At 43.0% G+C, this 20,932-nt stretch overlaps 1 protein-coding gene across 3 annotated transcripts in view; it reads left to right on the top strand.

Moving 5' to 3' along the window:
* Positions 1 to 20,932, top strand: part of SLF1 (SMC5-SMC6 complex localization factor 1) — a 205,245-nt gene that overhangs the window by 103,529 nt on the left and 80,784 nt on the right. For all 3 annotated transcript variants that reach the window (XM_033918723.1, XM_033918643.1, XM_033918557.1), the window contains 2 exons: positions 5,812 to 5,952; positions 11,925 to 12,096. In XM_033918723.1, coding sequence (XP_033774614.1) covers positions 5,812 to 5,952; positions 11,925 to 12,096 — 313 coding nt within the window. The remainder of the gene's footprint in view (positions 1 to 5,811; positions 5,953 to 11,924; positions 12,097 to 20,932) is intronic.

The raw sequence follows: 20,932 nt of genomic DNA, 5'->3' as shown, positions 1-20,932 counted from the left end.
GATCTTAAGGACACTTATACTCGCATTCCTATCCACCTTATCCACAGGAAGTATTTTCATTTCAGAATAGGAGCACATCACTTTCAATGCAAAGCACTACCATTTTAATTCACTTCAGCATCTAGAGTGTTCACTCCTTGGTTGGTTATAGTACACTTCATTCCTTTGTTGGTTCGACACTACATTCCTGTGGCTTCCAGGGTTTCCCTTATTTAGACAACTGGTTGGTAAAAGCTGCAACCCCGCAGGCTGCACAAATAAAGATCAGGTCCAGTGTACATCTTCTAGAACTTCAGGTTTGAGGTCAATGATGAAAAACCTCATCTACAACCTTCATAAGTCTGGAGTTCATTGGAGTGCTCCTAGACACTAATTGCCTTCCTACTGCGACAAGACCCCAAAACTTCTTTCAGATCCACCAAACTGTTCCAGCTTGTCAAAGCGGTCACTGCATGTCAAATGCTACGTCTTCTGGGCCATATGGAATCCACAGTTTGTTGCCCCATTTGCCCGTCTGCATTTCAGAATTCCTCAGAGGACTCTGTCATTTCAATAGTCTTAATTTTGTGGAACATTATCTCAGAAGATACAAGTAATATCTGACCTTAATCAGTCTTTCCCCCATCAATCTAGCCAGAGGCCTTCCTTTTTAGACTCCACCACATCAGAAAGTATTAACAATGGATGTATCCTTGCTCGGATTGGAAACCCATCTTGAAGATCTTCACACACAGGGTTCCTGGAGCAACCAAGAGAAAACCTTTCACATAAATCTAGAGCTTCAAGCAATTCAGAATGTTCTTCTCATGTTTCAAGACCAACTTCTCAACCACATAGCCATGTACTAAGTGAACAAACAAGATGGTACAGGATCTCACCCACTCTGCTAAGAAGCAATGCAAATCTGGAATTGGGCGATCCCTCTAAACATTTTCCTAAAAGTAGTTTACTTAGAGCAGGGGTGTCCAATGTCGGTCCTCGAGGGCCGCAATCCAGTCGGGTTTTCAGGATTTCCCCAATGAATATGCATTGAAAGCAGTGCATGCAAATAGATCTCATGCATATTCATTGGGGAAATCCTGAAAACCCGACTGGATTGCGGCCCTCGAGGACCGACATTGGACACCCCTGACTTAGAGGGAAAACAAAACATCTTAGCTGACAGATTGAGCAGACTTCTCCAACTACACGAATGGACTCTCAATTCCAATACTCTGTCAAATCTTCCAAGAATGGGGAACGCCAGAGATAGACCTATTTGTGTCCCCCTCCAATCACAAACTTCCACTATTTTGCTCCAGAATCTACACTCACCTTCCACTGGAGTCGGATGCATTTCTTCTCAACTGGTAGAACAAATTTCTTTATGCATTCCCTCCCAATTCCTTTGCTAACAAAGACTCTGTTCAAATGTCACCAAGAACAAGCCACCATGACCTAATAACTCCTTGGTGACCCTGTCAGCCATGGCTCCCTCTTCTCTAGCAATGCAGTATTTAGGAACCCATCCCTCTATCAATCTTTCCAACATTGCTAATGCAGAACGATGGCTTTCTTCTATATCCCTACCTTGGTTCCTTAGCTCTCACAGCATGGTATCTGTCTCCCATCCAGAAGAACTTTCAGATTTCTCAAAGCCATTGTTGGATATCATTGAAGCTTTTAGAAGACCATCTAAGCGACAATATTATCGTTTCGAATGGACTCACTTAAATACCTGGTGTAATCTCAAATTCCTTAATCCAGTTTCATGTCCTGTTTCGTCAGTACTGGATTACCTTTTAAACTTATCTAACTCTAGTCTTAAAACTACTTTATTCAGAGTTCAGCTCAGTTCAATAACTATGTTTCATGTCTCTCTGGATAAGAGACTTTTATCAGCGCACCCCATAATATCTAGATTTATGAAGGGGCTTCTTCACACTGAACCTCCAATCAAGCCACTGCCAGTCATTTGGGACCTTAATGTCATCTTCCATTATAAAACCTCCATTTGAACCTCTATCATCTGCATTGTTGAAGTTCCTTACCTCAAAAGTAGTATTTTTACTCTGCATCACTTTGGAATGCTGAGTCAGCGAGTTTCAAGCTCTAGTTTCTGAACCTTCCTTCACATCTTTCTACCATGCACCCATCCAAAATTCCTCCCTAAAGTAGTCTTGGAATTTCACTTCAATTAGTCCATTGTTCTGCTTGTTTTATTCCTGTGACCACATTCCAATCCTGGTGAGGTAGCTCTACATACCTTGGACTGTAAGCATGTTTTTGCTTATTAATTGGATTGCACAAAACCGCAGAGAACTTCCACTCAACTGTTCCTGTCATTTGATCCTAACAGACCGGGAACTCCTGTTGCCAAGAGAACCATCTCCACCTAGCTTGTGAACTGCAAATCCTTTTGCTATGTTAGGGCTGGGCTAACTTTCAATAGTCATGTTATGGCATATAAATTTAGAGCAATGGCAACATCGGTAGCTCATTTATGATCCACTCCCATTGAGGGCATCTTTAAAGCAGCTACCTGATCCTCAGTTCATACCTTCACATCTCACTGTTGTTTGGAGAATTATTCCAGAGAGGTAGTCTGCCAGCCAAGCAGTTCTACAGAATTTATACACATCCAGTTAAAACCCATGAGATCAGATTGGATGTCGGGACCAATTGTAATACATCTGTCATCGTTTATGTCTTCATTTGTCCTTGCAAACTGTGATACATAGAAAACCCCAAAAGAATGATCAAAACCAGAATTATAGAGCACAGAAGTTGTGTTAGTAGAAATATCCAGTCAGTCCCTATTATTCAACATTAGGAAGAAGCAAATCACAGAAGACTTTAAACCGCCTCCACCCCCTTTTTTTTAATAAAACTGCAATACGGTTTTTAGCGCTGGCTGTGGTCATAACAGTGCCGACGCTCATAGAAATTCTATGAGCATTGGAGCTGTTACTGCCTTGGCCGGCACTAAAAACCGCACTTTGGTTTTGTAAAAGAGGGGGGGGTAAGCTTTTTGTTATTAAAACCAGAGATTTGGACCTAGAACTTTTAAAAGTAGAACAGAGTAATTTTCAATGTTAATACTATTGCACCCAGTGATCTTAATGCAAAGATCGAGTTGAGAAATTTTCTGTGATTGATGTATTTTATGAGCAACTATTTTCATCAGTTCTGTGTTTATATCCTTGGTTTTACACTTTTTCTAAACAAGCAGATAAAATGATTTTAAGCCTATTACATGAAGATTTATAAAGTTTTTTTTGTGGACTTGGTCTACTTTCTCTCCCTCTTTTCCTCTTTCTTATCTCTTCTTTTTTCCCATACTTTATTCTCCTGTGCCTTTCCTCCTTTCATTTTTTTCTTTTCTGTTTTGTTCCCTTCCTCCTTTGGATAAAATTTCTCATGTTAGTCTCCATATACACTTTTGTAGTTCCCTAATACCTTTGTTGCTTACTACAGATTGAACATATCTTATTTGTATATTTGGTCATTACATTACATTAGTGATTTTTAATCTGCCATTACCTTGCAGTTCAAGGCGGATTACAAAAGAGGATTTCTGGACATGTCCAGATGTGTTACATAGTAGAGCAATGGTCTCAAACTCAAACCCTTTGCAGGGCCACATTTTGGATTTGTAGGTACTTGGAGGGCCTCCGAAAAAATAGTTAATGGCTTATTAAAGAAATTACAATTTAGCATGAGGTAAAAACTTTTTATAGTTTATAAATCTTTCCTTTTGGCTAAGTCTTAATAATAATTTTGTAATTTATAGCTAAAGAGACATATGATCAAGAAACTTTTATTTTACTTTTGTGATTATGATAAACATACTGAGGGCCTCAAAAAAGTACCTGGCGGGCCACGTGTTGCCCCCAGGCTGCAAGTTTGAGACCACTGCTTTAGAGGACTGAAATGTTTCATTCGGTATTAGTTAGTCTTCATGGATTTTTTGAATAGCAGGGGGGTTTTTTCTTTTCTGAAAGTTTTGTAGTTTGGGGTCATGATTAGTAGATTGGAGAGTTGGTGGTCTAGTTTTGCTGCCTGTGTGGCTAGTAGGCCATCGTACAGTTTTTTTTTTTTTTGTTTGTCTCTGATTGGAGGGTATGTGAATGGTGTCTGGGTTCGCCTGTATCTGGTTGTGTTAGTTTGGATTAGGTGGTTGTTCAAGTAGGCTGGACTGTCACCATTTATGGATTTAGATAATAGACAGTAGAATTTAAATAGTATTCTTGCTTGAATTGGGAGCCAGTGTGAGTCAAGGTATGCCTCGGTGATGTAGTCATGTTTTGTTAGTGAATAGATTAGTCTCAGGGCTGTGTTTTGTGCTGTTTGTAGTTGTTTATCATTGTTGTGGGGCAGGGGAGATATATAGGATGTTGCAGTAGTCAAGGAGATTTAGGACTAGGGATTGGACCATGAGCTGGAATTGTTTTCTTTCGAAGAATTTTTGAACTTGCCTTAGATTTCTCATGACCGCAAATGATTTCTGTATTGTTTTGTTGATTTGTGGTTGCATGGTGCAGCATCTGTCTATCATCATTCCCAGAAGTTTTAAAGTAGGTTAAATGGGGTATGTGATTGAGTTTATTACTAGGTTGTTATGGTTGGGGTTTTATTTTTTTCGAGAAATATGAATTTTGTTTTGTCTGGGTTCAGTTTTAGTTTGTGGTCTTTCATCCATGTTGCCACTGTTTCTAGAGTTCTATGTAGTGTGTCTGTCATGGTGGGCGTTGGCTGATCAAAAGGAAGGAGAATGGTGATGTCGTCTGCATGGCTATAGGAGGTTAAGCCTATTTTGTCTAGGCAGGTGCCAAGGGATGCAATGTAGAGATTGAAGAGTTTTGGGGATAATGGCGATCCTTGGGGTATTCCATAGGGGTTGGACCATGGTTCAGATTTTTTTTTTTGTCTTTACTCTGTAGGTCCTGGATTGTAGGAATCCTTGAAACCATGTGTGTACTTTGCCTGTGATTCCTATTGTATCTAGTATTTGTAGCAGGATGTCGTGGTCTACCAGGTCAAATGCTGCGGTAAGATCTAGTTGAATAATCAGCATTTTTTTGTCTGTGCTGAGGTGTTGTCTAGCTGTGTCCAGAAGGGATCCTAGTAGTGTCTCAGTGCTGAAGTTGGGTCTGAATCCAGACTGTGTAGGGTGGAGCAAATTGTGGTTTTCTAGGTAGTTGGTGAGGAGTTTAGCTATGAGGCCTTCCATTAGCTTTACATATAGTGGAATTGAGGCTATGGGTCTGTAGTTGGATGGTTGATCTGTTGCTCCTTTTGAGTCTTAAGATCGGGGTGACGATGATTTAGGAGAGGTCTTGGGGGGGAAAAGGCCATCTGTGAGCATGGTTTGTATCCATTGCATGAGGAGAGTGTGGAATTTTAGGCTGGTGGTATTTAATAGGCATGGAGGGCATTATTTCCTATGGGGAAACTCGCTTTGATAAACGAGCATTTTGGATTACGAGCATGCTCCTGGAATGGATTATGCTCATAATCCAAGGTACCACTGTATTTATTTTGGTTGCTATAGGTTGAACATATGTTCTAGGCTTGTTCAGCATCACTCTGTATACACACAATGGTAGAAATTGCATCTTTTCCATAGTTCTTTTAAGATAGTTTTGAAATAATACAAAAAATTGTATTTGGGTTTCATTATATTTTAATTTTCAACAAATCAAAATTTATTTAGAACTTATGTTTTATTTGGTTCTTTAAACAAGAATTTGTTCATATTTTTAGTCTTGAGTGACTGTGTGCCAGGTTGATTTGCAAGAATGCAGTACATTTTATTTTATTTCTTTATAGGTCTTGTCTTAACTGTAGATTCTTTTGCCATGTAATTTCTGATCAAGAAATGGAGCATGCAGAATACAGGACGATCCATAAGACTTTCTTGAAGTTTATCTTTGATGTAGTTCAAACTGAAGTAGATTATTTGAGTAGAAGGTAAGCATTAATAATAAAAATAAAAAAATAAAAAAAAGGGTAAGGCCTCCTTTGTTCAAATTAAGCATTCATTTATTTTCTTTTTTTTCTAACTGCACACAACACACTTGTATCTTTAAACTTTAAACCAGGGGTGTCAAACTGAGGCCCGCGGGACAAATTTGGCCCACAGGGTAATTAAATTTGGCCCTTGAGAAAATAAGAACATAAGAATTGCCTGTTCCTTCCCTCCTTCCATCTCATTGTCCACCATCTCTTTCCCGGTCTCACCTTCAAAGCAGCCTGCAGAGGATCACCGGTAAGCTGTAGCGATCCTAGCAGGCTGCTGTAACCTCCATAGCATGTTCCCTCTGCTGCGGTCCCATACGTCAGAGGAGGGGCGAGACTGCGGCAGAGGGAACATGCTGCGGAGGCCAACGGCAGCCTGCTAGGACTTGTATTCGGATCAACTTATATTCGAGTATATACAGTACCAAAAGTCATAAAATATTTCATGTGCACAGAAGGGCAAATTCATATAGTTTATTTAAATATGAATATTTTAGACTTAAAAAAAAAATCAAGACAGGAGAATACCTCAGGGAACTGGATGAGAACATCTGGAGGGAGCAGAAAAGTAGTGGGCAAAATAAGGGACTTTCTTGTCTAGTAGTATTCACCAGCTGGTAAAACCCTCATTAGCCACAAGCTGTGGAGAATGACATGAGGAGAGAATTTGTCCCCGTCTCACGATTAACTGCGGGAATACATCCTTGTTTCATGCTTTAAGGAGAGAGGGAAGAATCAGAGTATGAATCGACATAGCCATTGGTTTTCAAGCCTTGCACTGAAGAATGTTGGTGTAGAACCGTGGTCTCAAACTCAAACCCTTTGTCGGGCCACATTTTGGATTTGTAGGTATTTGGAGGGCTGCAGAAAAATTAGTTAATGTCTTATTAAAGAAATGACAACTTTGCATGAGGTAAAACTCATAATTTATAAATCTTTCCTTAATTGCTTCTGATAATTTCAGCTATACACAGCTGAAAGCAGTGTAACATGCAGAAAGATGCAGGAAAGTGCTTGCTTGAGGTTACAGCAGTGAGGCAGGCAACGTTTTAGAACAATGGTAATATACCGAGGGCCTCAAAATAGTACCTAGCGGGCCACATGTGGCCCCCGGTCCGCGAGTTTGAGACCATTGGTGTAGAAGGACTGAGGTTGAGATACACAGTAAAGAATTACACGGGATGGTTTCCCACGTTTATCCACGGGAACAAGGACAAATTCTGTCCATGTATCATTCTCTGCTTCATGTTCTACCTTCCATCACTCTGAGATGAGCTCCAACCCTTCAGTCATTCTACAAATGAGGAGTAGGGAACCTTTCTCTTCTGCTCGAGTTTACAGTCAGAAGCTACAGAGGATCCTGGTCACCCCAGGGCATTATCGGCTGCGAAAAGATAGACTCTCACATCTTTAGTCCACAACCACATGCCTTGCATGATTCCTGTGGCCAGCCTGCATCAGTAGTTCTCAGAGCTCAGGGTCCATACCCTTGGGAGCAATATTGCCCCAGGTTTGTCCGCAGTGGGCTTCAGCAACTCACCCCAAGTTCTATCTGCAGTGGGCTTGAGTGCAGACTGAGCGGTTCCCGTGGCAATTTTATGTAGTATCGTAGCCGACTGCATTCCTCCCCCACTACAATGTCACGCATCTGCAGCAGGGGTCTGAGGGTCCATTTCTATGTTGGGGACTGGATGACAGTTTGAAGAAACAAGCCACGTGTTGGACTCCAGGCTTGAGTGAGGCAGAAATCTTCTCTCCCCTCTATTCAGAGGTTTCCCTAAGCAGGCAGATCCCCTCCTCCCAAGACCCCTTTCTCTGCATTTTTGTTTGTAATTTTTTTCTCTCCATGAGCCATTATAGGCGCCAGAATTGCTATCATGACAGCCATCTTGGATTCCCAAATTTTGTTTTAAAACCCTCCATCTGCCTCCATACCACTTATTTTTGACAGAAAACAGTAAAGATGGATTCCTCAGGTGGAGATACTTAGGATTAATATCAGTTTTTTTCGTTTGACGTCTCTGATTGGGGGATGTGTGAACGGTTTGTGGGTTCTTCTATGTCTGGTTAAGGTAGTTTGGATTAGGCGGTTGTTAAAGTAGACTGGGCTGTCTCCATTTATGGTTTTAAATAGTAGGCAGTAGTGCTGCCCGATTCACGATTCAAATCGATTCACTGATTAACTTCGGGTGAATCGATTCGAATTGATTCAAAACAAAAAAATCGGCCTCCCGATTCGCTTACTGACCCTCCCCCCCTAAAGCAGGAGCGGTAGCGCTGCCTCTTGCTGGCTGGCCGGCCGCTGCCACTCCTGCTTTAGAGGGCGAGGGGGGAGGGTCAGTCGGAAGTGCTGGTGTCCGGCTTCCCCCCCTAGCCTCCCGCGCATCCAGGGCCAGATTAAAGGGTGGGCCCGATGCACTGCTACGATGACTGCAGGCCTTGATAGACAATGCTGCTGTTGGTCTTTGCCTGCTTGCGACCCGCCCGCCTGCTCCATTTAATTCCGCTCACTACCCCAACTCCAAAAGAGCCAGGCGCGTGCAGCGATTGCATGCCACCGGCCCATAAGCCTTCTCTCCATCAGAATTGAAGTGGGGGGAAGGCTTATGGACCGGCAGGTGCAATCGCTGCACGCGCCTGGCCCTTTTAAAGTTGCTGCAGCGGGGGGGGGGGGTTAAATGGAGTCGGCTAGCGGCAGGGGGTGAGTGGCGGGAGGCGGAATCGGTGGCAGGTCAGCTTGGGGGAAGGCAGGCAGGCTTCGGGGGGAGGAAGAGAGGATCTGCCATCAGACTGCATGATTAAAAAAAAAAAGAGAGAAACCAAGTGTAGGCAGCCTGAAAGGAGAGCTGAGGGGAAGGAGGCAAGGGTTGAAGAGCCAATAGGACTAGGTTATAAAGGAGTGAAAAAGTACTGAATGAAGGATGGGAATGAGAAAGGAGACAGAAAGAGAAATATAGGGTTGGAAAGAGGATAAAGAGTATTTGGAGAGAGGGATGGAGTGAGCAGAGAAAAAGGTCTGGTGGGAGAAAGGGAAAGAAAGAGAACAGTGAAGAGGAGAAGTAGAGAAGCAAGAAGGGGAAAAGAATCTAATATAATAAAGCCCTAAGCGCGCATGCGCACTCCCACCTGCGTGCGTCAGTTTTCTGTGCGCTGTAGGGCACCGCAGGTAGGAGTGCGCATGCGCAAGAATCCTCCCGAGATGATGTCGGCCGCTGTGGCTGTCGGTGGCTGCAGGCCGCGGCGGTGGCTGTCAGCGGCTGCGGAGTCCTTTGCCGCCCCCCCTTCCCTTCCCGCAGTCCCGACTACGAACCTGTTGATTCCAGCAGCGTGTGCAGCAGTCTTCACATGCTGCTTCAGGCCCTTCTACTGCCCTGATTTGCTCTGCCGCGTCTCTGATGATGATGATGAGAAGGCAAAGGGGGTGAAGAAGCTATAAAATAAACCCACCAGGATGTTTGAAAAAAAACACCCAATTGGGCAGGAAAATCAAATTGAAAAATCAATTCAATGGGCTGAATCGAATCAGGCAGCACTAGTAGGCAGTAGAATTTGAATTGTACTCTTGCTTGTATTGGGAGCCAGTGTGAGTCGAGGTATGCTGCCGTGATGTGGTCATGCTTCCTCAGTGAATAGATAAGTCTTAGCGCTATGTTTTGAACTGTTTGTAGTTGTTTTATCATGGTTGAGGGGCAGGGGAGATAGAGTATGTTGCAGTAGTCTAGAAGACCTAGGACTAGGGACTGGACCTAGGATTAGGGACTGGACCAAGAGCTGGAATTGTATTCTATTGTCATTCCTAGACAGATGCTGTATTATGCAACCACAAATCAACAAAACAATACAAAAATCATTCACGGTCATGAGAAACTTGAGGCAAGTTTGAAAATTCTTTGACAGAATACATGTTTATTCACCCTTTCAAAATAATATAATAGATTGGTGAGGCATGATTTCACTTGACTGAATCCATGTTAGCTTTGTCTCATTAATTCATGCTCATGTATATGTTCTATAATTTTGTTCTTTACAATAGTCCCTATCGTTTTGCCCAACAGTTACATCAGACTAGTCTGTTCCTATTTCTGACCCTTCACTCTCTTTCCATTCTGTTTCCTTGGAAAATTCAATTATGGAACTACCAATCCACAGAACACAATTAGCCTGAGGCCTGCCACAGATTCCAAGGCCCTGTTCATAATTTTATGCCAGGGTCATTTGGCTGTCTCTGCGCACTCTCAGGACAGCAGACTTCTAGAAATTTAGGCTCTGGTTTTACCAGGCATTGGCAAGGGCCAGATCTCTGGACTTGGTCCATCCCAAGTAACTTTACAAAATTATTCTCCATATTTAAATGTTATATTATTGATGGAAGTTTTATATATCTATGTAGCAACACTCAAATACTACTTTACTGATAACTTCAACTGCAGGTAATCTAACTTCAGTAGACACAAATAACTTCCATATATATAGAAAGATGTTGAGACACCAAGTAGCAGAAACAAAAGCAGCAGCAGGTCTGACATTATTTTATGTATTGTTAAACATGTTTTATATACAGTATTGATTTTAAACAATTTATTGTAATCTATATTATACAGTTTTATGAATTAAAGTTGTGGAATATACATCTAAATATAGTAACATAGTAGATAGCAGCAGATAAAGCCCTATTTCCAGAAGACAGATCATAGAAGTCTGCCCAGCACTGGCTTAATTTCCACTATTAGATTTGCCATTTGAACACTGCAAGTTGTTTTGATTTAATTCTCTTTCCATTTAAAAATTCTCTGCTGTGCATTCTTGAATTCTATTACCGTTTTTTCTCTACTACCACCAGAACAGCCACCCTCTCTATAAAAGTACTTTCTAACATTGCTTCCAAGTCACCCCCCGTAACCTCAATTCATGTTCTCAAGTTCTACCACTTACCCTTCTCTTGCGAGGGAAACTATGCAAAATTAAACTATATTATTGCCTCCATCTCAGGATAAGCAAAAGAAAAGCTGATTACTTTAAATTGGGAGGTAGTGATCAGCCTTACATTTATAGATCTCTCTCTTCCTCCTCATACCTACAGCTTGTCCTGGTGGATTCCAAAGGCTTACTATCAGCATGCTTTATATCAGGCCATGCAGTGTTCTGGGTTATCCCAGGAAGTGACTGCATCATATATTCTTGGTCAGCCATGTGATTAGAAAGCAGAAAAAGGGGAGGGGGTGTTGTCCTTTCATTGCAGAGTAGACTTTCTGCTGTCCCAGTGAAGCCCAAGAGGTCCCAGATGACAACTGGGACACTTCCCTTCCAGTATCAGTGAACTGGGACAGCATAGGAAAGTTTGTTATTGGTGGTATCCAGGGATTGAAGTGGGAAATTGGGTACACTGTGCTACCCTTATTATGTGCTGTGGAAGTCAAGTTTCAGATGACCCACTTAATCCTCCATTGCCCCAATTACCATCATTAGATTGTGAGCCCAGCAGGACAGATAAGGAAAATGCCATGAGTACTTGATGATAAAAAAAAATAATAATAATAAAATTGTACACCACTCTGAATATCTCCAAAATAGAGCGATATATAAAATACCAATAGACATAAACATCTTGGAAAATTTTCCTTCCCATGAATTGGTGGTATTTTTATTTCCCATAGAACGTTTTCACACAGACTGGATAAAAGCAATGATATTTAAATCCAAGTTATGTAGATTTAATCATTTGTCCTAAATCCACTCTTAAGATGATTTATATCTGAGACAGTATGTCTTTATCCAAAATGACTTGCAATCCAGATATGAATATTTGGAATGGAGAATGGAATGACTTGTGGACAAAGTGAGATTTTAACCATGGCTTCTCTGTTTAAGTATCCTGGAAATGCAATCCAGATGACATAATTTGTTGTGTTTATCTTTTCTGTTAGGTTATATCATTGGGCAAATTCTGACTTTCTGATAGATCAACCACAGACAGTAGCCGTTCTTTTCAAGATGTTTTGGCATGAAAGTAAATCATCAATACTTTTCACTAAACCATTGAATGCCCTAGTAGACTGGGTCATCTATTTTCAGAAAGAACAGTACAAAACAGATGATGTAAGTAAATTTTTTTGTGATCTATATGAATGACATCTTTATTAGTTAAATTGGTAATTATTCTATTATACTAGTTTAGTTTTATTCCATTTTTTTATTAAAATGCTCCATTTTGTATTGCCTTCATTGGGGACAGTTTGGGCTTGTTTATGTTTGACTGCTAATGACTGGGGAGTCGATTCAGAGCAGCTTACATGAGCTTCTGTAGAGGTGTTACAGTACAGAGTTAGCGTTTTCTGAGATTTTCAATACAGGCACATTTATACAGGAGCTTCTGTAAAGGTGTTACAGTACAGAGTTGGTGTTTTTTGAGATGGTTTTCAATACAGGCACATTTATTCCATAAATCATCCTACTTTTATGCACACCTTTATACCAAATCAATCATCCTACATATATACAGTCAAATCTCGGTTTACGAGTGCACCGGTTTGCAAGTGTTTTGCAAGATGAGCAAAACATTCGCAAAATCGGCGCCTCGGAAAGTGAGTTTGACTCGATTTACGAGTGCCACCCCCCGCGATCCGGCATTCTCCCCCCCTCGAGTCGTTGTCCCCCCCGCGATCTTACATGCTCCCCCGAGCACCAAAACGATATCCCTTACCCCAATTGGGTACCAGCACCAACACACAGGACGTGCCGGTGCCCGAAGATCCCTCTTCTGTGCTGGACTGGGTGGTGCATCGGCGATCCTTCCTCTTGCTTGTGCTGGGCAGGAGCGGACTGCTGGGCGACATGGACCTCTAGTCTGACCCAACAGAGGCAACTTCTTATGTTCTTATATTGTATTTCTAGTGGAGAAATGCATTTCCTTAGTTTAAAAGGAAGCTAAACAAAATTCTACACAGGTAAGATTCACGTAGTAGTAGTAGTAGTAGTAGTAGTACTAATCATTTCCATAGCCCTACTAAACTACACAACTCTGTACTACTATTACTATTTATCATTTTTATAGCACTGAAAGGCGTACGCAACACTGTACATTCAATCTATAATAGACTTTCCAGTGCAATAGGAGAGACATTTTGGACAAGTGGGTAGTGTCCCTACATCCATGTGCCATCTGCAGAAGGAATCCAGTTCGGATTTTTCTCTGTGCCTCTTCTGTACTTCAGTGAGCTCTTTAGATCCACCTACAGGTTTTTTTTTTTCCCTTCTGCACTCGTGCCTGCAGGAGTGTGTTGTGCTCTCCACATTTTATTACTTCATTCGGTGTTTAGTTCCTTTTTTTTGTTTCGGGATTGTTGTGTTCAGAGCGTTTCTTCAGCTTTGCCTGCATTGAGATCATACAGATTTCAGTCTATAGCTGACAGGCCAATCCCATTGGGTAGCTGTTAGTCAGCCTGCTTAGATTTCTTTTGAAGCTCAGGGCCCTCCCTGAAATTGTCTCACCTATTAAGCAGGGGTTGAGCACAGGCTGTTAGCGCCCTTAGGAGGCTCGACAGTATCTCGCAGGTGCCAACTGCAATCTTTCACCTCTTCTCATCCCGGTGTGCATCTATCGGTCCACAGGGGTGGAGGTACAGTCGAGCATAGGGTCTGACTGGCAGCCCAAAGATCAGCTTTTCAGAAGCATTCCCAGTATGAGGCAGTGATTCTCTGATCTAGCTATTGTAAGAGCTGAGGCAGGCTGCAGCACAGATCCATAAACAGGGCACAGTGAGTATAGGCTATTACAGCCTGTGAGCTGAATCGGAAGAGGTCTGAAAAGTGGGGGTTTCAAGGTATGCATATTCCTCTGTGTTCCCCCACCTGAAAAAATTCTAAAATCACCATTTTTTAAACGTTTCTAAGTATGACAAATATCATGATTTTGGCACAAATTTCATAGCTGTGGCCATCATGGATTTTTAGTGACCTTTTTTTTTCAAAAGCTCCCTGCTTCTCTAAAACTGCAATTTTTGTCTCCATTTTGTGGGGGATGGAGTCCTTAGGCTCACCTAATGTGAATTATTGCCAGGATTGTGCAAATTAGGCGTTTCATGGGTGTTTTTGTGTCACGTGTTGTGTGGCGTAGCCGAAGGGGCAGCAGTGCAAAGCTTAGCCTCTCCCCTGGTCAAGCAGGTGACAAAATGCTCTCAGCTAGCCTGGTGGGGTGGCTTTCTTTATTTTTGGGGCTAAGCAAGGCTGATAGAGACCGCAGCTGTGTGCACGGAACTTTGCAGAATGTGCAAGTATGCCCTCATGATTCCAGAGAGGAAAGGAACTCTTCTGGGGCCACCTCTGATATGACAGATCACACTGTTTCCATACGAAAGCACAGAACCTTGAGGGCCTCATGTTCGTGCTGCAGCTCCAGAATAGGCCTCCAACTGTCTGAGCCATTCATTGACATGATAAAGTATTTGAAGTATCTGCCAGAGTCCAAAAGATTAGGTGGCATCTGCTCTAGAGCTTGTATATGCAGCAAATGCTGTACAGTGGCCTGCACTTGGAGCGCCTTGTTCGGGTACCCTGTGAGAGTCTACAAACCAAACGGTCAGAGGCCGGGCAAATTCCAATTGGAGCCTGAGTGAATAAAGTCTAAAATTCACTGGTTGAACCTAACCTGGCAGGAACGCTGACAGCCTGCCCCCTAACTGTAGAGAGGGTTCCCCAGCCCGGCATCATTGCACTTACTTGACAGGGGGTGCAGGACAGAAGCCAGATGGCTGAGCACATCCTTAGCCAGAGTATCTCTGCCGAGAACTCTGGTCTGATTATGGCACTGAATACGCGAGGTAATGCCTGGAGGCACAAAAATTAGAGTGACTAGAACCCCTAGAGAGACTGGGACTGCTATCAAGCAGGGTCTTAGGGCGACTGACCACCACAGAATCCATGAGGTCTACCAGGCCCTTGTGAAACAACAACTGCCCTGAAAGAAAAGTCTCCCCAAAGCAGCCTCAGAAGGGGAATCACCAGCCCACTGTCTAATCCAGAGCATACTGCGGGCAGAAATGGAGAACGCTAAATCCCACATAAGGCCTATAAAGCATCAAGTCACATAAACCGACCCAGGGTAGCTTCTTTATGAGTAGTGCTCAAGATACTAAGGCCCTCTTCTATTAAACTGCAATAGCAATTTTTAGCATGAGGAGCCATGCTGCATAGTCCACACTGCTCCCAATGCTTATTGAGTTCATATGAGTGTTTGGAGCAGCGCTGGCCATTCAGGGGGATGATTTCAAAAGGTGGTTGGTTGGAAGGGGATAGGGGATTCGTAGACCTGAGGGAGAGATTCCTTCGGGGCTCTTAAGACTACAGGTCCCTGATGTGTTTTGCTGTTGCTTTCTCCCTGCTGGTGTTTAAGGGGGGAGGGGGGAGATTGGATTGGGGACTGTACTACTACTACTACTATTTATTATTTCTAAAGCACTGAAAGGCGTACACAGCACTGTACATTTTAACATACAATAGATGGTCCCTGTTCAGAAGAGCTTTCAATCTAATTTAGATAGGACATTTCGGGGTTGGGGAGATTATGGTAGAGGAAATGATACAGTAGGTTTAGGTATCTGACAGCCGTGAGTGGAGGTTAGGAGTTGAAAACAGATTCAAAAAAGTGGGCTTTTAGCTTCGATTTGAACGCTGCTAGGGAGAGAGCATGACAATTGATTCAGGCAGCCTGTTCCAGGCATACAACGCCGCAAAAAAGAAGGGATGGAGTCTGGAGTTGGCAGTGGAAGAGAAGGGTACAGATAAGAGGGGCTTGCCCAACGAACGGAGATCACAGGGAGGAGAGATATGGGGGGGCTTCAGAGCGAATGCACTTGTAAGTCAGCAAGAGGAATTTAAACTGTATTCGGAGATGGACAGGAAGCCAATGAAGCGACTTGAGGAGAGGGGTAACGTGAGAATAGTGGCTCTCACTGAATATGAGTCGCGCAGCAGCATTTTGAATGGATTGAAAAGGCAAGAGGTGGGCACGCGGGAGGCCCGAGAGAAGTACATTGCAGTAGTCTAAGTGCGAGATAACAAGAGCATGGACAGGGGTTTTGGTCGTGTGTTCAGAGAGAAGAGGATGGATTTTGGTAATATTATAGAGGAGGAAGCGACAGGATTTGGCGGTCTGTTGGATATGAGTAAAGAAGGAGAGAGGAGTTAAAGATCACCCCAAGGTTGCGAGCTGACGAGACAGGGAGGCAGATAGCATTATCCACAGAAATGGAGAACGGCGGGAGGGGGAAGGCGAGTTTAGGCGGAAAGATAAGGAGTTCAGTTTGTCATATTCAGTTTGAGATGGCGGCGAGACATCCAAGTGGCAATCTCAGACAGGCAGGCTGAAATTTGGGCCTGAACTCCCATAGAGATATCCGGCGTGGAGAGGTAGATCTGGGAGTCATCAGCACAGGGGTGATGTTGAAAACCATGAGAGGAGATCAGCGTACCAAGAGAGTGGGTATATATGGAGAGGGCCCAGGAGAGCCTTGGGGTATGCCGATAGACAGCGGGACGGCAGTAGAGGAGGATCCACCTTAACACACACTGAAGGTACAACAAGAGAGATAGGAAGAAAGCCAGGAGAAAGCAGAGCCCCGAAATCCCAGTGAGGACAACATGTTGAGGAGGAGGCGGTGATCAACAGTGTCTAAGGCAGCAGACAGATCGAGAAGAATGAGGATAGAGTATAGTTCATCAGATTTGGCCAGGAGCAGGTCGTTAGAGACTTTAGCAAGGGCAGTTTCAGTAGAGTGAAGAGGGTGAAAGCCCGATTGAAGCAGGTCAAGAATATTATGAAAGGAAAGGAAGTCCAGGCAACGGCGGTGAACAGCGTGTTCAAGTAGTTTGGATAGGAAGGGGAGGAGTGAGATAGGGTGGTAGTTGGAGGGGGACATAGGGTCAAGAGAGGGCTTGTTCCTCTTGGTAATTGTTGAAATCTGTTTCCTTACCAGGCTGATGTTCCCTTATTATTTACCTTGGATATAGAGTTGAAGCCTCTCCACTTCTTTTGGGGTGTTATCTTTCTCGCTCAACTCTCCTTGTATCTCTTAGGGGGTGGGGAGGGGTGTTCTTGAGTTAATGTGCTGTTGATTATTCTGGCTATTTGCTCGCTTGTTGAACTCCTAAGGGTCTACTATTTGTATTTCTTGCAATGGTCTCTTTATTGTATTATTCTGCTATACTACTCTTTATTACTTTACTACTGTGGGGAGATAACAACAAAAACTTTGATACTGGCGTTGCATTCTTGTTTGTTTTCATTGCTGCCTGTTCTTGCTGTTTGGCTGTGTGGCTGTGTTTTTGGAATGCATCAATAAAAAATTGTTTGAAACTAGAAAGGTGGGTGGGATGATTTAAAAAGTACAGGGGGGGATGATTTTAAAATATATTTTGCGTACTGAATTATAGTTTTCACCAGGGCTGTGGAGTCGGAGTCGAGGAGTCGGAGTCGGAGGAAATTTCGGGTACCTGGAGTCGGAGTCAGAAGTACAAAAAACTGAGGAGTCGGAACATTTATCTACCGACTCCACAGCCCTGGTTTTCACGAACAAGTTTTAATGTCTTTAGATAAGCTGCCCCATTTAACAAGCCGCACCCAATAAACAGGTTTGTAAAACCCATGTATAAGCCACAGCCTATACATGGAGAAATACGGTAATTGAAGTAGATTGGAGAGAATACCATTAGGAAAAATGAGGCTGATGATCAATTTCTTTCCTTATTTGTTTTAGTAGTAAAGTGCCTAGACAGAATAAACCAATTATTTAAGACTTCAAAAATGTATAATAATTATATTACACTCCCTTAGCGTATTTATTTTATTTGTTTAGATTTATTAACCACCTTTTTCATGAAAGGGTTCACCCAAAGCAGTTCACAATACATTGAATAGTAATAGATGTTCAAATACTTTCCCTCTGTCCTGACAGGCTCACAATCTACAGTAACTATGGTGCATGTGGCAATAGAAGGGATTAAGTCACAATCTCAGGGTGCTGGGGCAGTAGCTCTAACCATTGAGCCCTCCCTCCCAGCTTTTTAAGGAAAGAAATTTAAGTAATTGAATATCAGCCTCATTTTTCCTAATGATATTGGGAAGTTATGCAGCATGTCTGTTTATCAAGAAATGTCCTGTAATGTTTGGGCTAGCTAAATCAAATATTACATGGAAAATGCAAAAAGAACCATGCTCCAAGGGTTAAAACCTCAGAACGCATCATCAAAATCTATTTTTCTTTTTCTGTGTTTCTATATAAATATTGGGGAGAAAACCCCATATCTTTCTACCAAAAACAGCTTTTTACGGTTTCTAAAGCTTCATAATTCCATCCCTATTTGGTTCCAAAATAGCTGTCATTAGGAGGGTAGATCTCATAATTTCCTCCTTAGTCTACATGTTGCATATCTACTATCTTCAGAAAGGTCTCTAGACTTTTTTTTAGTTAGTGGCATAGACTCCTAAACTGACATGCCTAAACTTTGATATTTTCTTAACTCCAACATATGTTCAGAGACTTAAAAAGTGACAAATCACAAATTAAACTCCTAGCAAAGTTCTCCAAACGTCTCCATCTTGTTGATTAGTTTGTGCATTCCATAGCCAACTAGTTCTCTATTTACTGTATTTTTCGCTCCATAAGACTCCAAAACTGGGTGGAAATGTCGGTGCGTCTTATGCAGTGAAGATCCCTTTTTTTTTTAAAACACCTCCCACCCTGTTGCACCTTTTAAAATGTCCCATATAGCCTTGTGGTCCAGCGGAGTATCGGCCGGCAGGAGCAAGCTTTCCTTCCTTGGCCCGGTCTGCTTTCTGAATAGCTGCTGTGAGTTCTTGCGGGACTCAAGAGAACTCACAGTAGCCATTCAGAATGCAGCATGGGCTTAGGTAGGAACAAGCTTCCAATCCCCGATGCTGCTGCTCGGCTCCCACTGTCACCCGCTCGCCGCCGTCTTCAACCTAATGCTCAGCACTGCTGCTCAGCTCCCGCTGTCACCCGCCCACCGACGTCTTCAATCTAATGCTTGGCGTTGCTACTCGGCTCACGCTGTCACCCGCCCACCGACTTCTTCAACCTAATGCTCGATGCTGCTGCTCGGCTCCCGCTGTCAACTTCATGTTCGGTGTCCTGCTGCCCTGCCTTCACCAGGGGGGCACGCTGGAGCAAGGGCAGTGGGGCTGGGGAGTGCAAAGGGTGCTGGCAGCCATTAAATGAAGCTACTACAATAAGCTCAGGGAAGTATCAAACTGTATGTTGGCAAAGGCCCTGCCAGTTGTGCCTCCTTTATCATGTATGAAATGCATCAGAAGGGGCAGAACACACAGGGTCTTCACAAGCACATATGCACCAAGGAGCCTTAGAATCTATTGTGTTGCTTCTTGCATTGCTGCCTGGCCTGGAGATGGCAGCAGAAGGGAGGGGTGGGATCTGCCCAGGAACTGTGATCTGATGCCTCTCCCACTGTTCCCTCGGGCTTGATGTCTCTCAAATGTTGACACCTGTCTGTCAAGCTTACCATGCTTACTGGGTTGCTCCAACACTGGAATGCGGTTGACATTTTGGTGGAATAGTAGAAAGACGGTGATGAGGAGACTATGGAGAGCCAAACCAGCTGTTGGTGTTAGGAATTCTGTTCCAAGCAATAGTGGGATATGAATCTATGGATGGAATCCATGTCACTGCTCTGCAAATTTCTTCTCTGGAAGCTTGACTTTGCAGTACAGAGTGAAGAAAGAGACCTGAGGGGGCATGGGAGAACTTTTGGATGGTTGCATTTTCCACAGTACAAGAAATGTTTTCTGTTTCTCTAATGCTACACTGACAAGCATAGTCTGGTTTCTCAATGTCTTCAATTCAGTTTTTGTCTGGCGAAGGGAAAGTTTGCAGCTACTGGGGGTGGTTAACACCGCTCGCATTGTTTATTGTAATGGCATCCTCCATTCTTTAAAACAGCTTAGTATTGCAAGTCTCATTTCTCTAGCCCCCCCTCCCCCCTATTATTTGGGCTGGAAGTGATAAAAAGGCTACTGCCCATACTCTCCCCAGGAAAGATTTGGATTTGGGCAATTGGGGAAAGAGTAGGGAGGGGGTATTTGCCTTGGTTTTCTCTAACCCTTGGAAGAGGGTGGAGGTTGGTTCTTCCTCGGGGACCATAAGAGTCCAGGTCCCTGATGGGGGTAATAAGAGTTTTCATATATTTTGGGTTTATAGGGTTTGGGAGAGTGAGGAAGGACAGCCTGGAAGGGAAGGGGGGACAGGGTGCAGAGCCTGGTATATATTAGTACACAATTTGGTTCAGAATTATTTTTTTCTTGTTTTCCTACTCTAAATCTAGGGTGCATCTATGGAGCGAAAAAATACGGTATCTATAAATCTGTCAATCTAAACTAAAAACATTTTGTCTGTTGGGTTATCAACTGAGACTTAGTTAATAGTTTCTGGTTGTCGCCATTTCTTGAAGCAGCTCCCACTTCACTTCCACTAATCACCAGTTAATCAATTTTCCAAATCCAATCCTGAAGAAGTTCCAAGATCTCCAACAGTTCTTCCAGTTCCCAAGAAATCCCCTCCTTCGTCCCCAAAGATGCCGACAACACTTCTAAAGTTAACATGGTTGCTTGGTGTTCACCTGAGCCAGGGAGCAGACATTATTCTTTGGGCTCAGTGACCAGCACTGAGTCCAGTAGAACTTTATTGTTGCCAAACTAATATTTCAATTGATGAAGCAACCACAGGCAAGGACTCAGAAGTGCAAGTCCTTTCCTTACCCTTGTGTTTCACCATCCTAAAGAAAAGAGAAAAAAAACACCAATGTGCAAATAGGAGGCAAAGTAATAGCTCTAGATTCAGAGCTCTGGATAGTGCATCTTCTTAGGATGCCATCTTGGAATCTTCTCTGCAATTTCTTAAGTAGA

This window comes from Geotrypetes seraphini, chromosome 1, assembly GCF_902459505.1.
Source record: "Geotrypetes seraphini chromosome 1, aGeoSer1.1, whole genome shotgun sequence".
Lineage (NCBI taxonomy): Eukaryota > Metazoa > Chordata > Amphibia > Gymnophiona > Dermophiidae > Geotrypetes > Geotrypetes seraphini.
The sequence above is the reverse complement of the archived record's forward strand: the minus strand, read 5'-3'. Positions and strand labels throughout refer to the sequence as shown.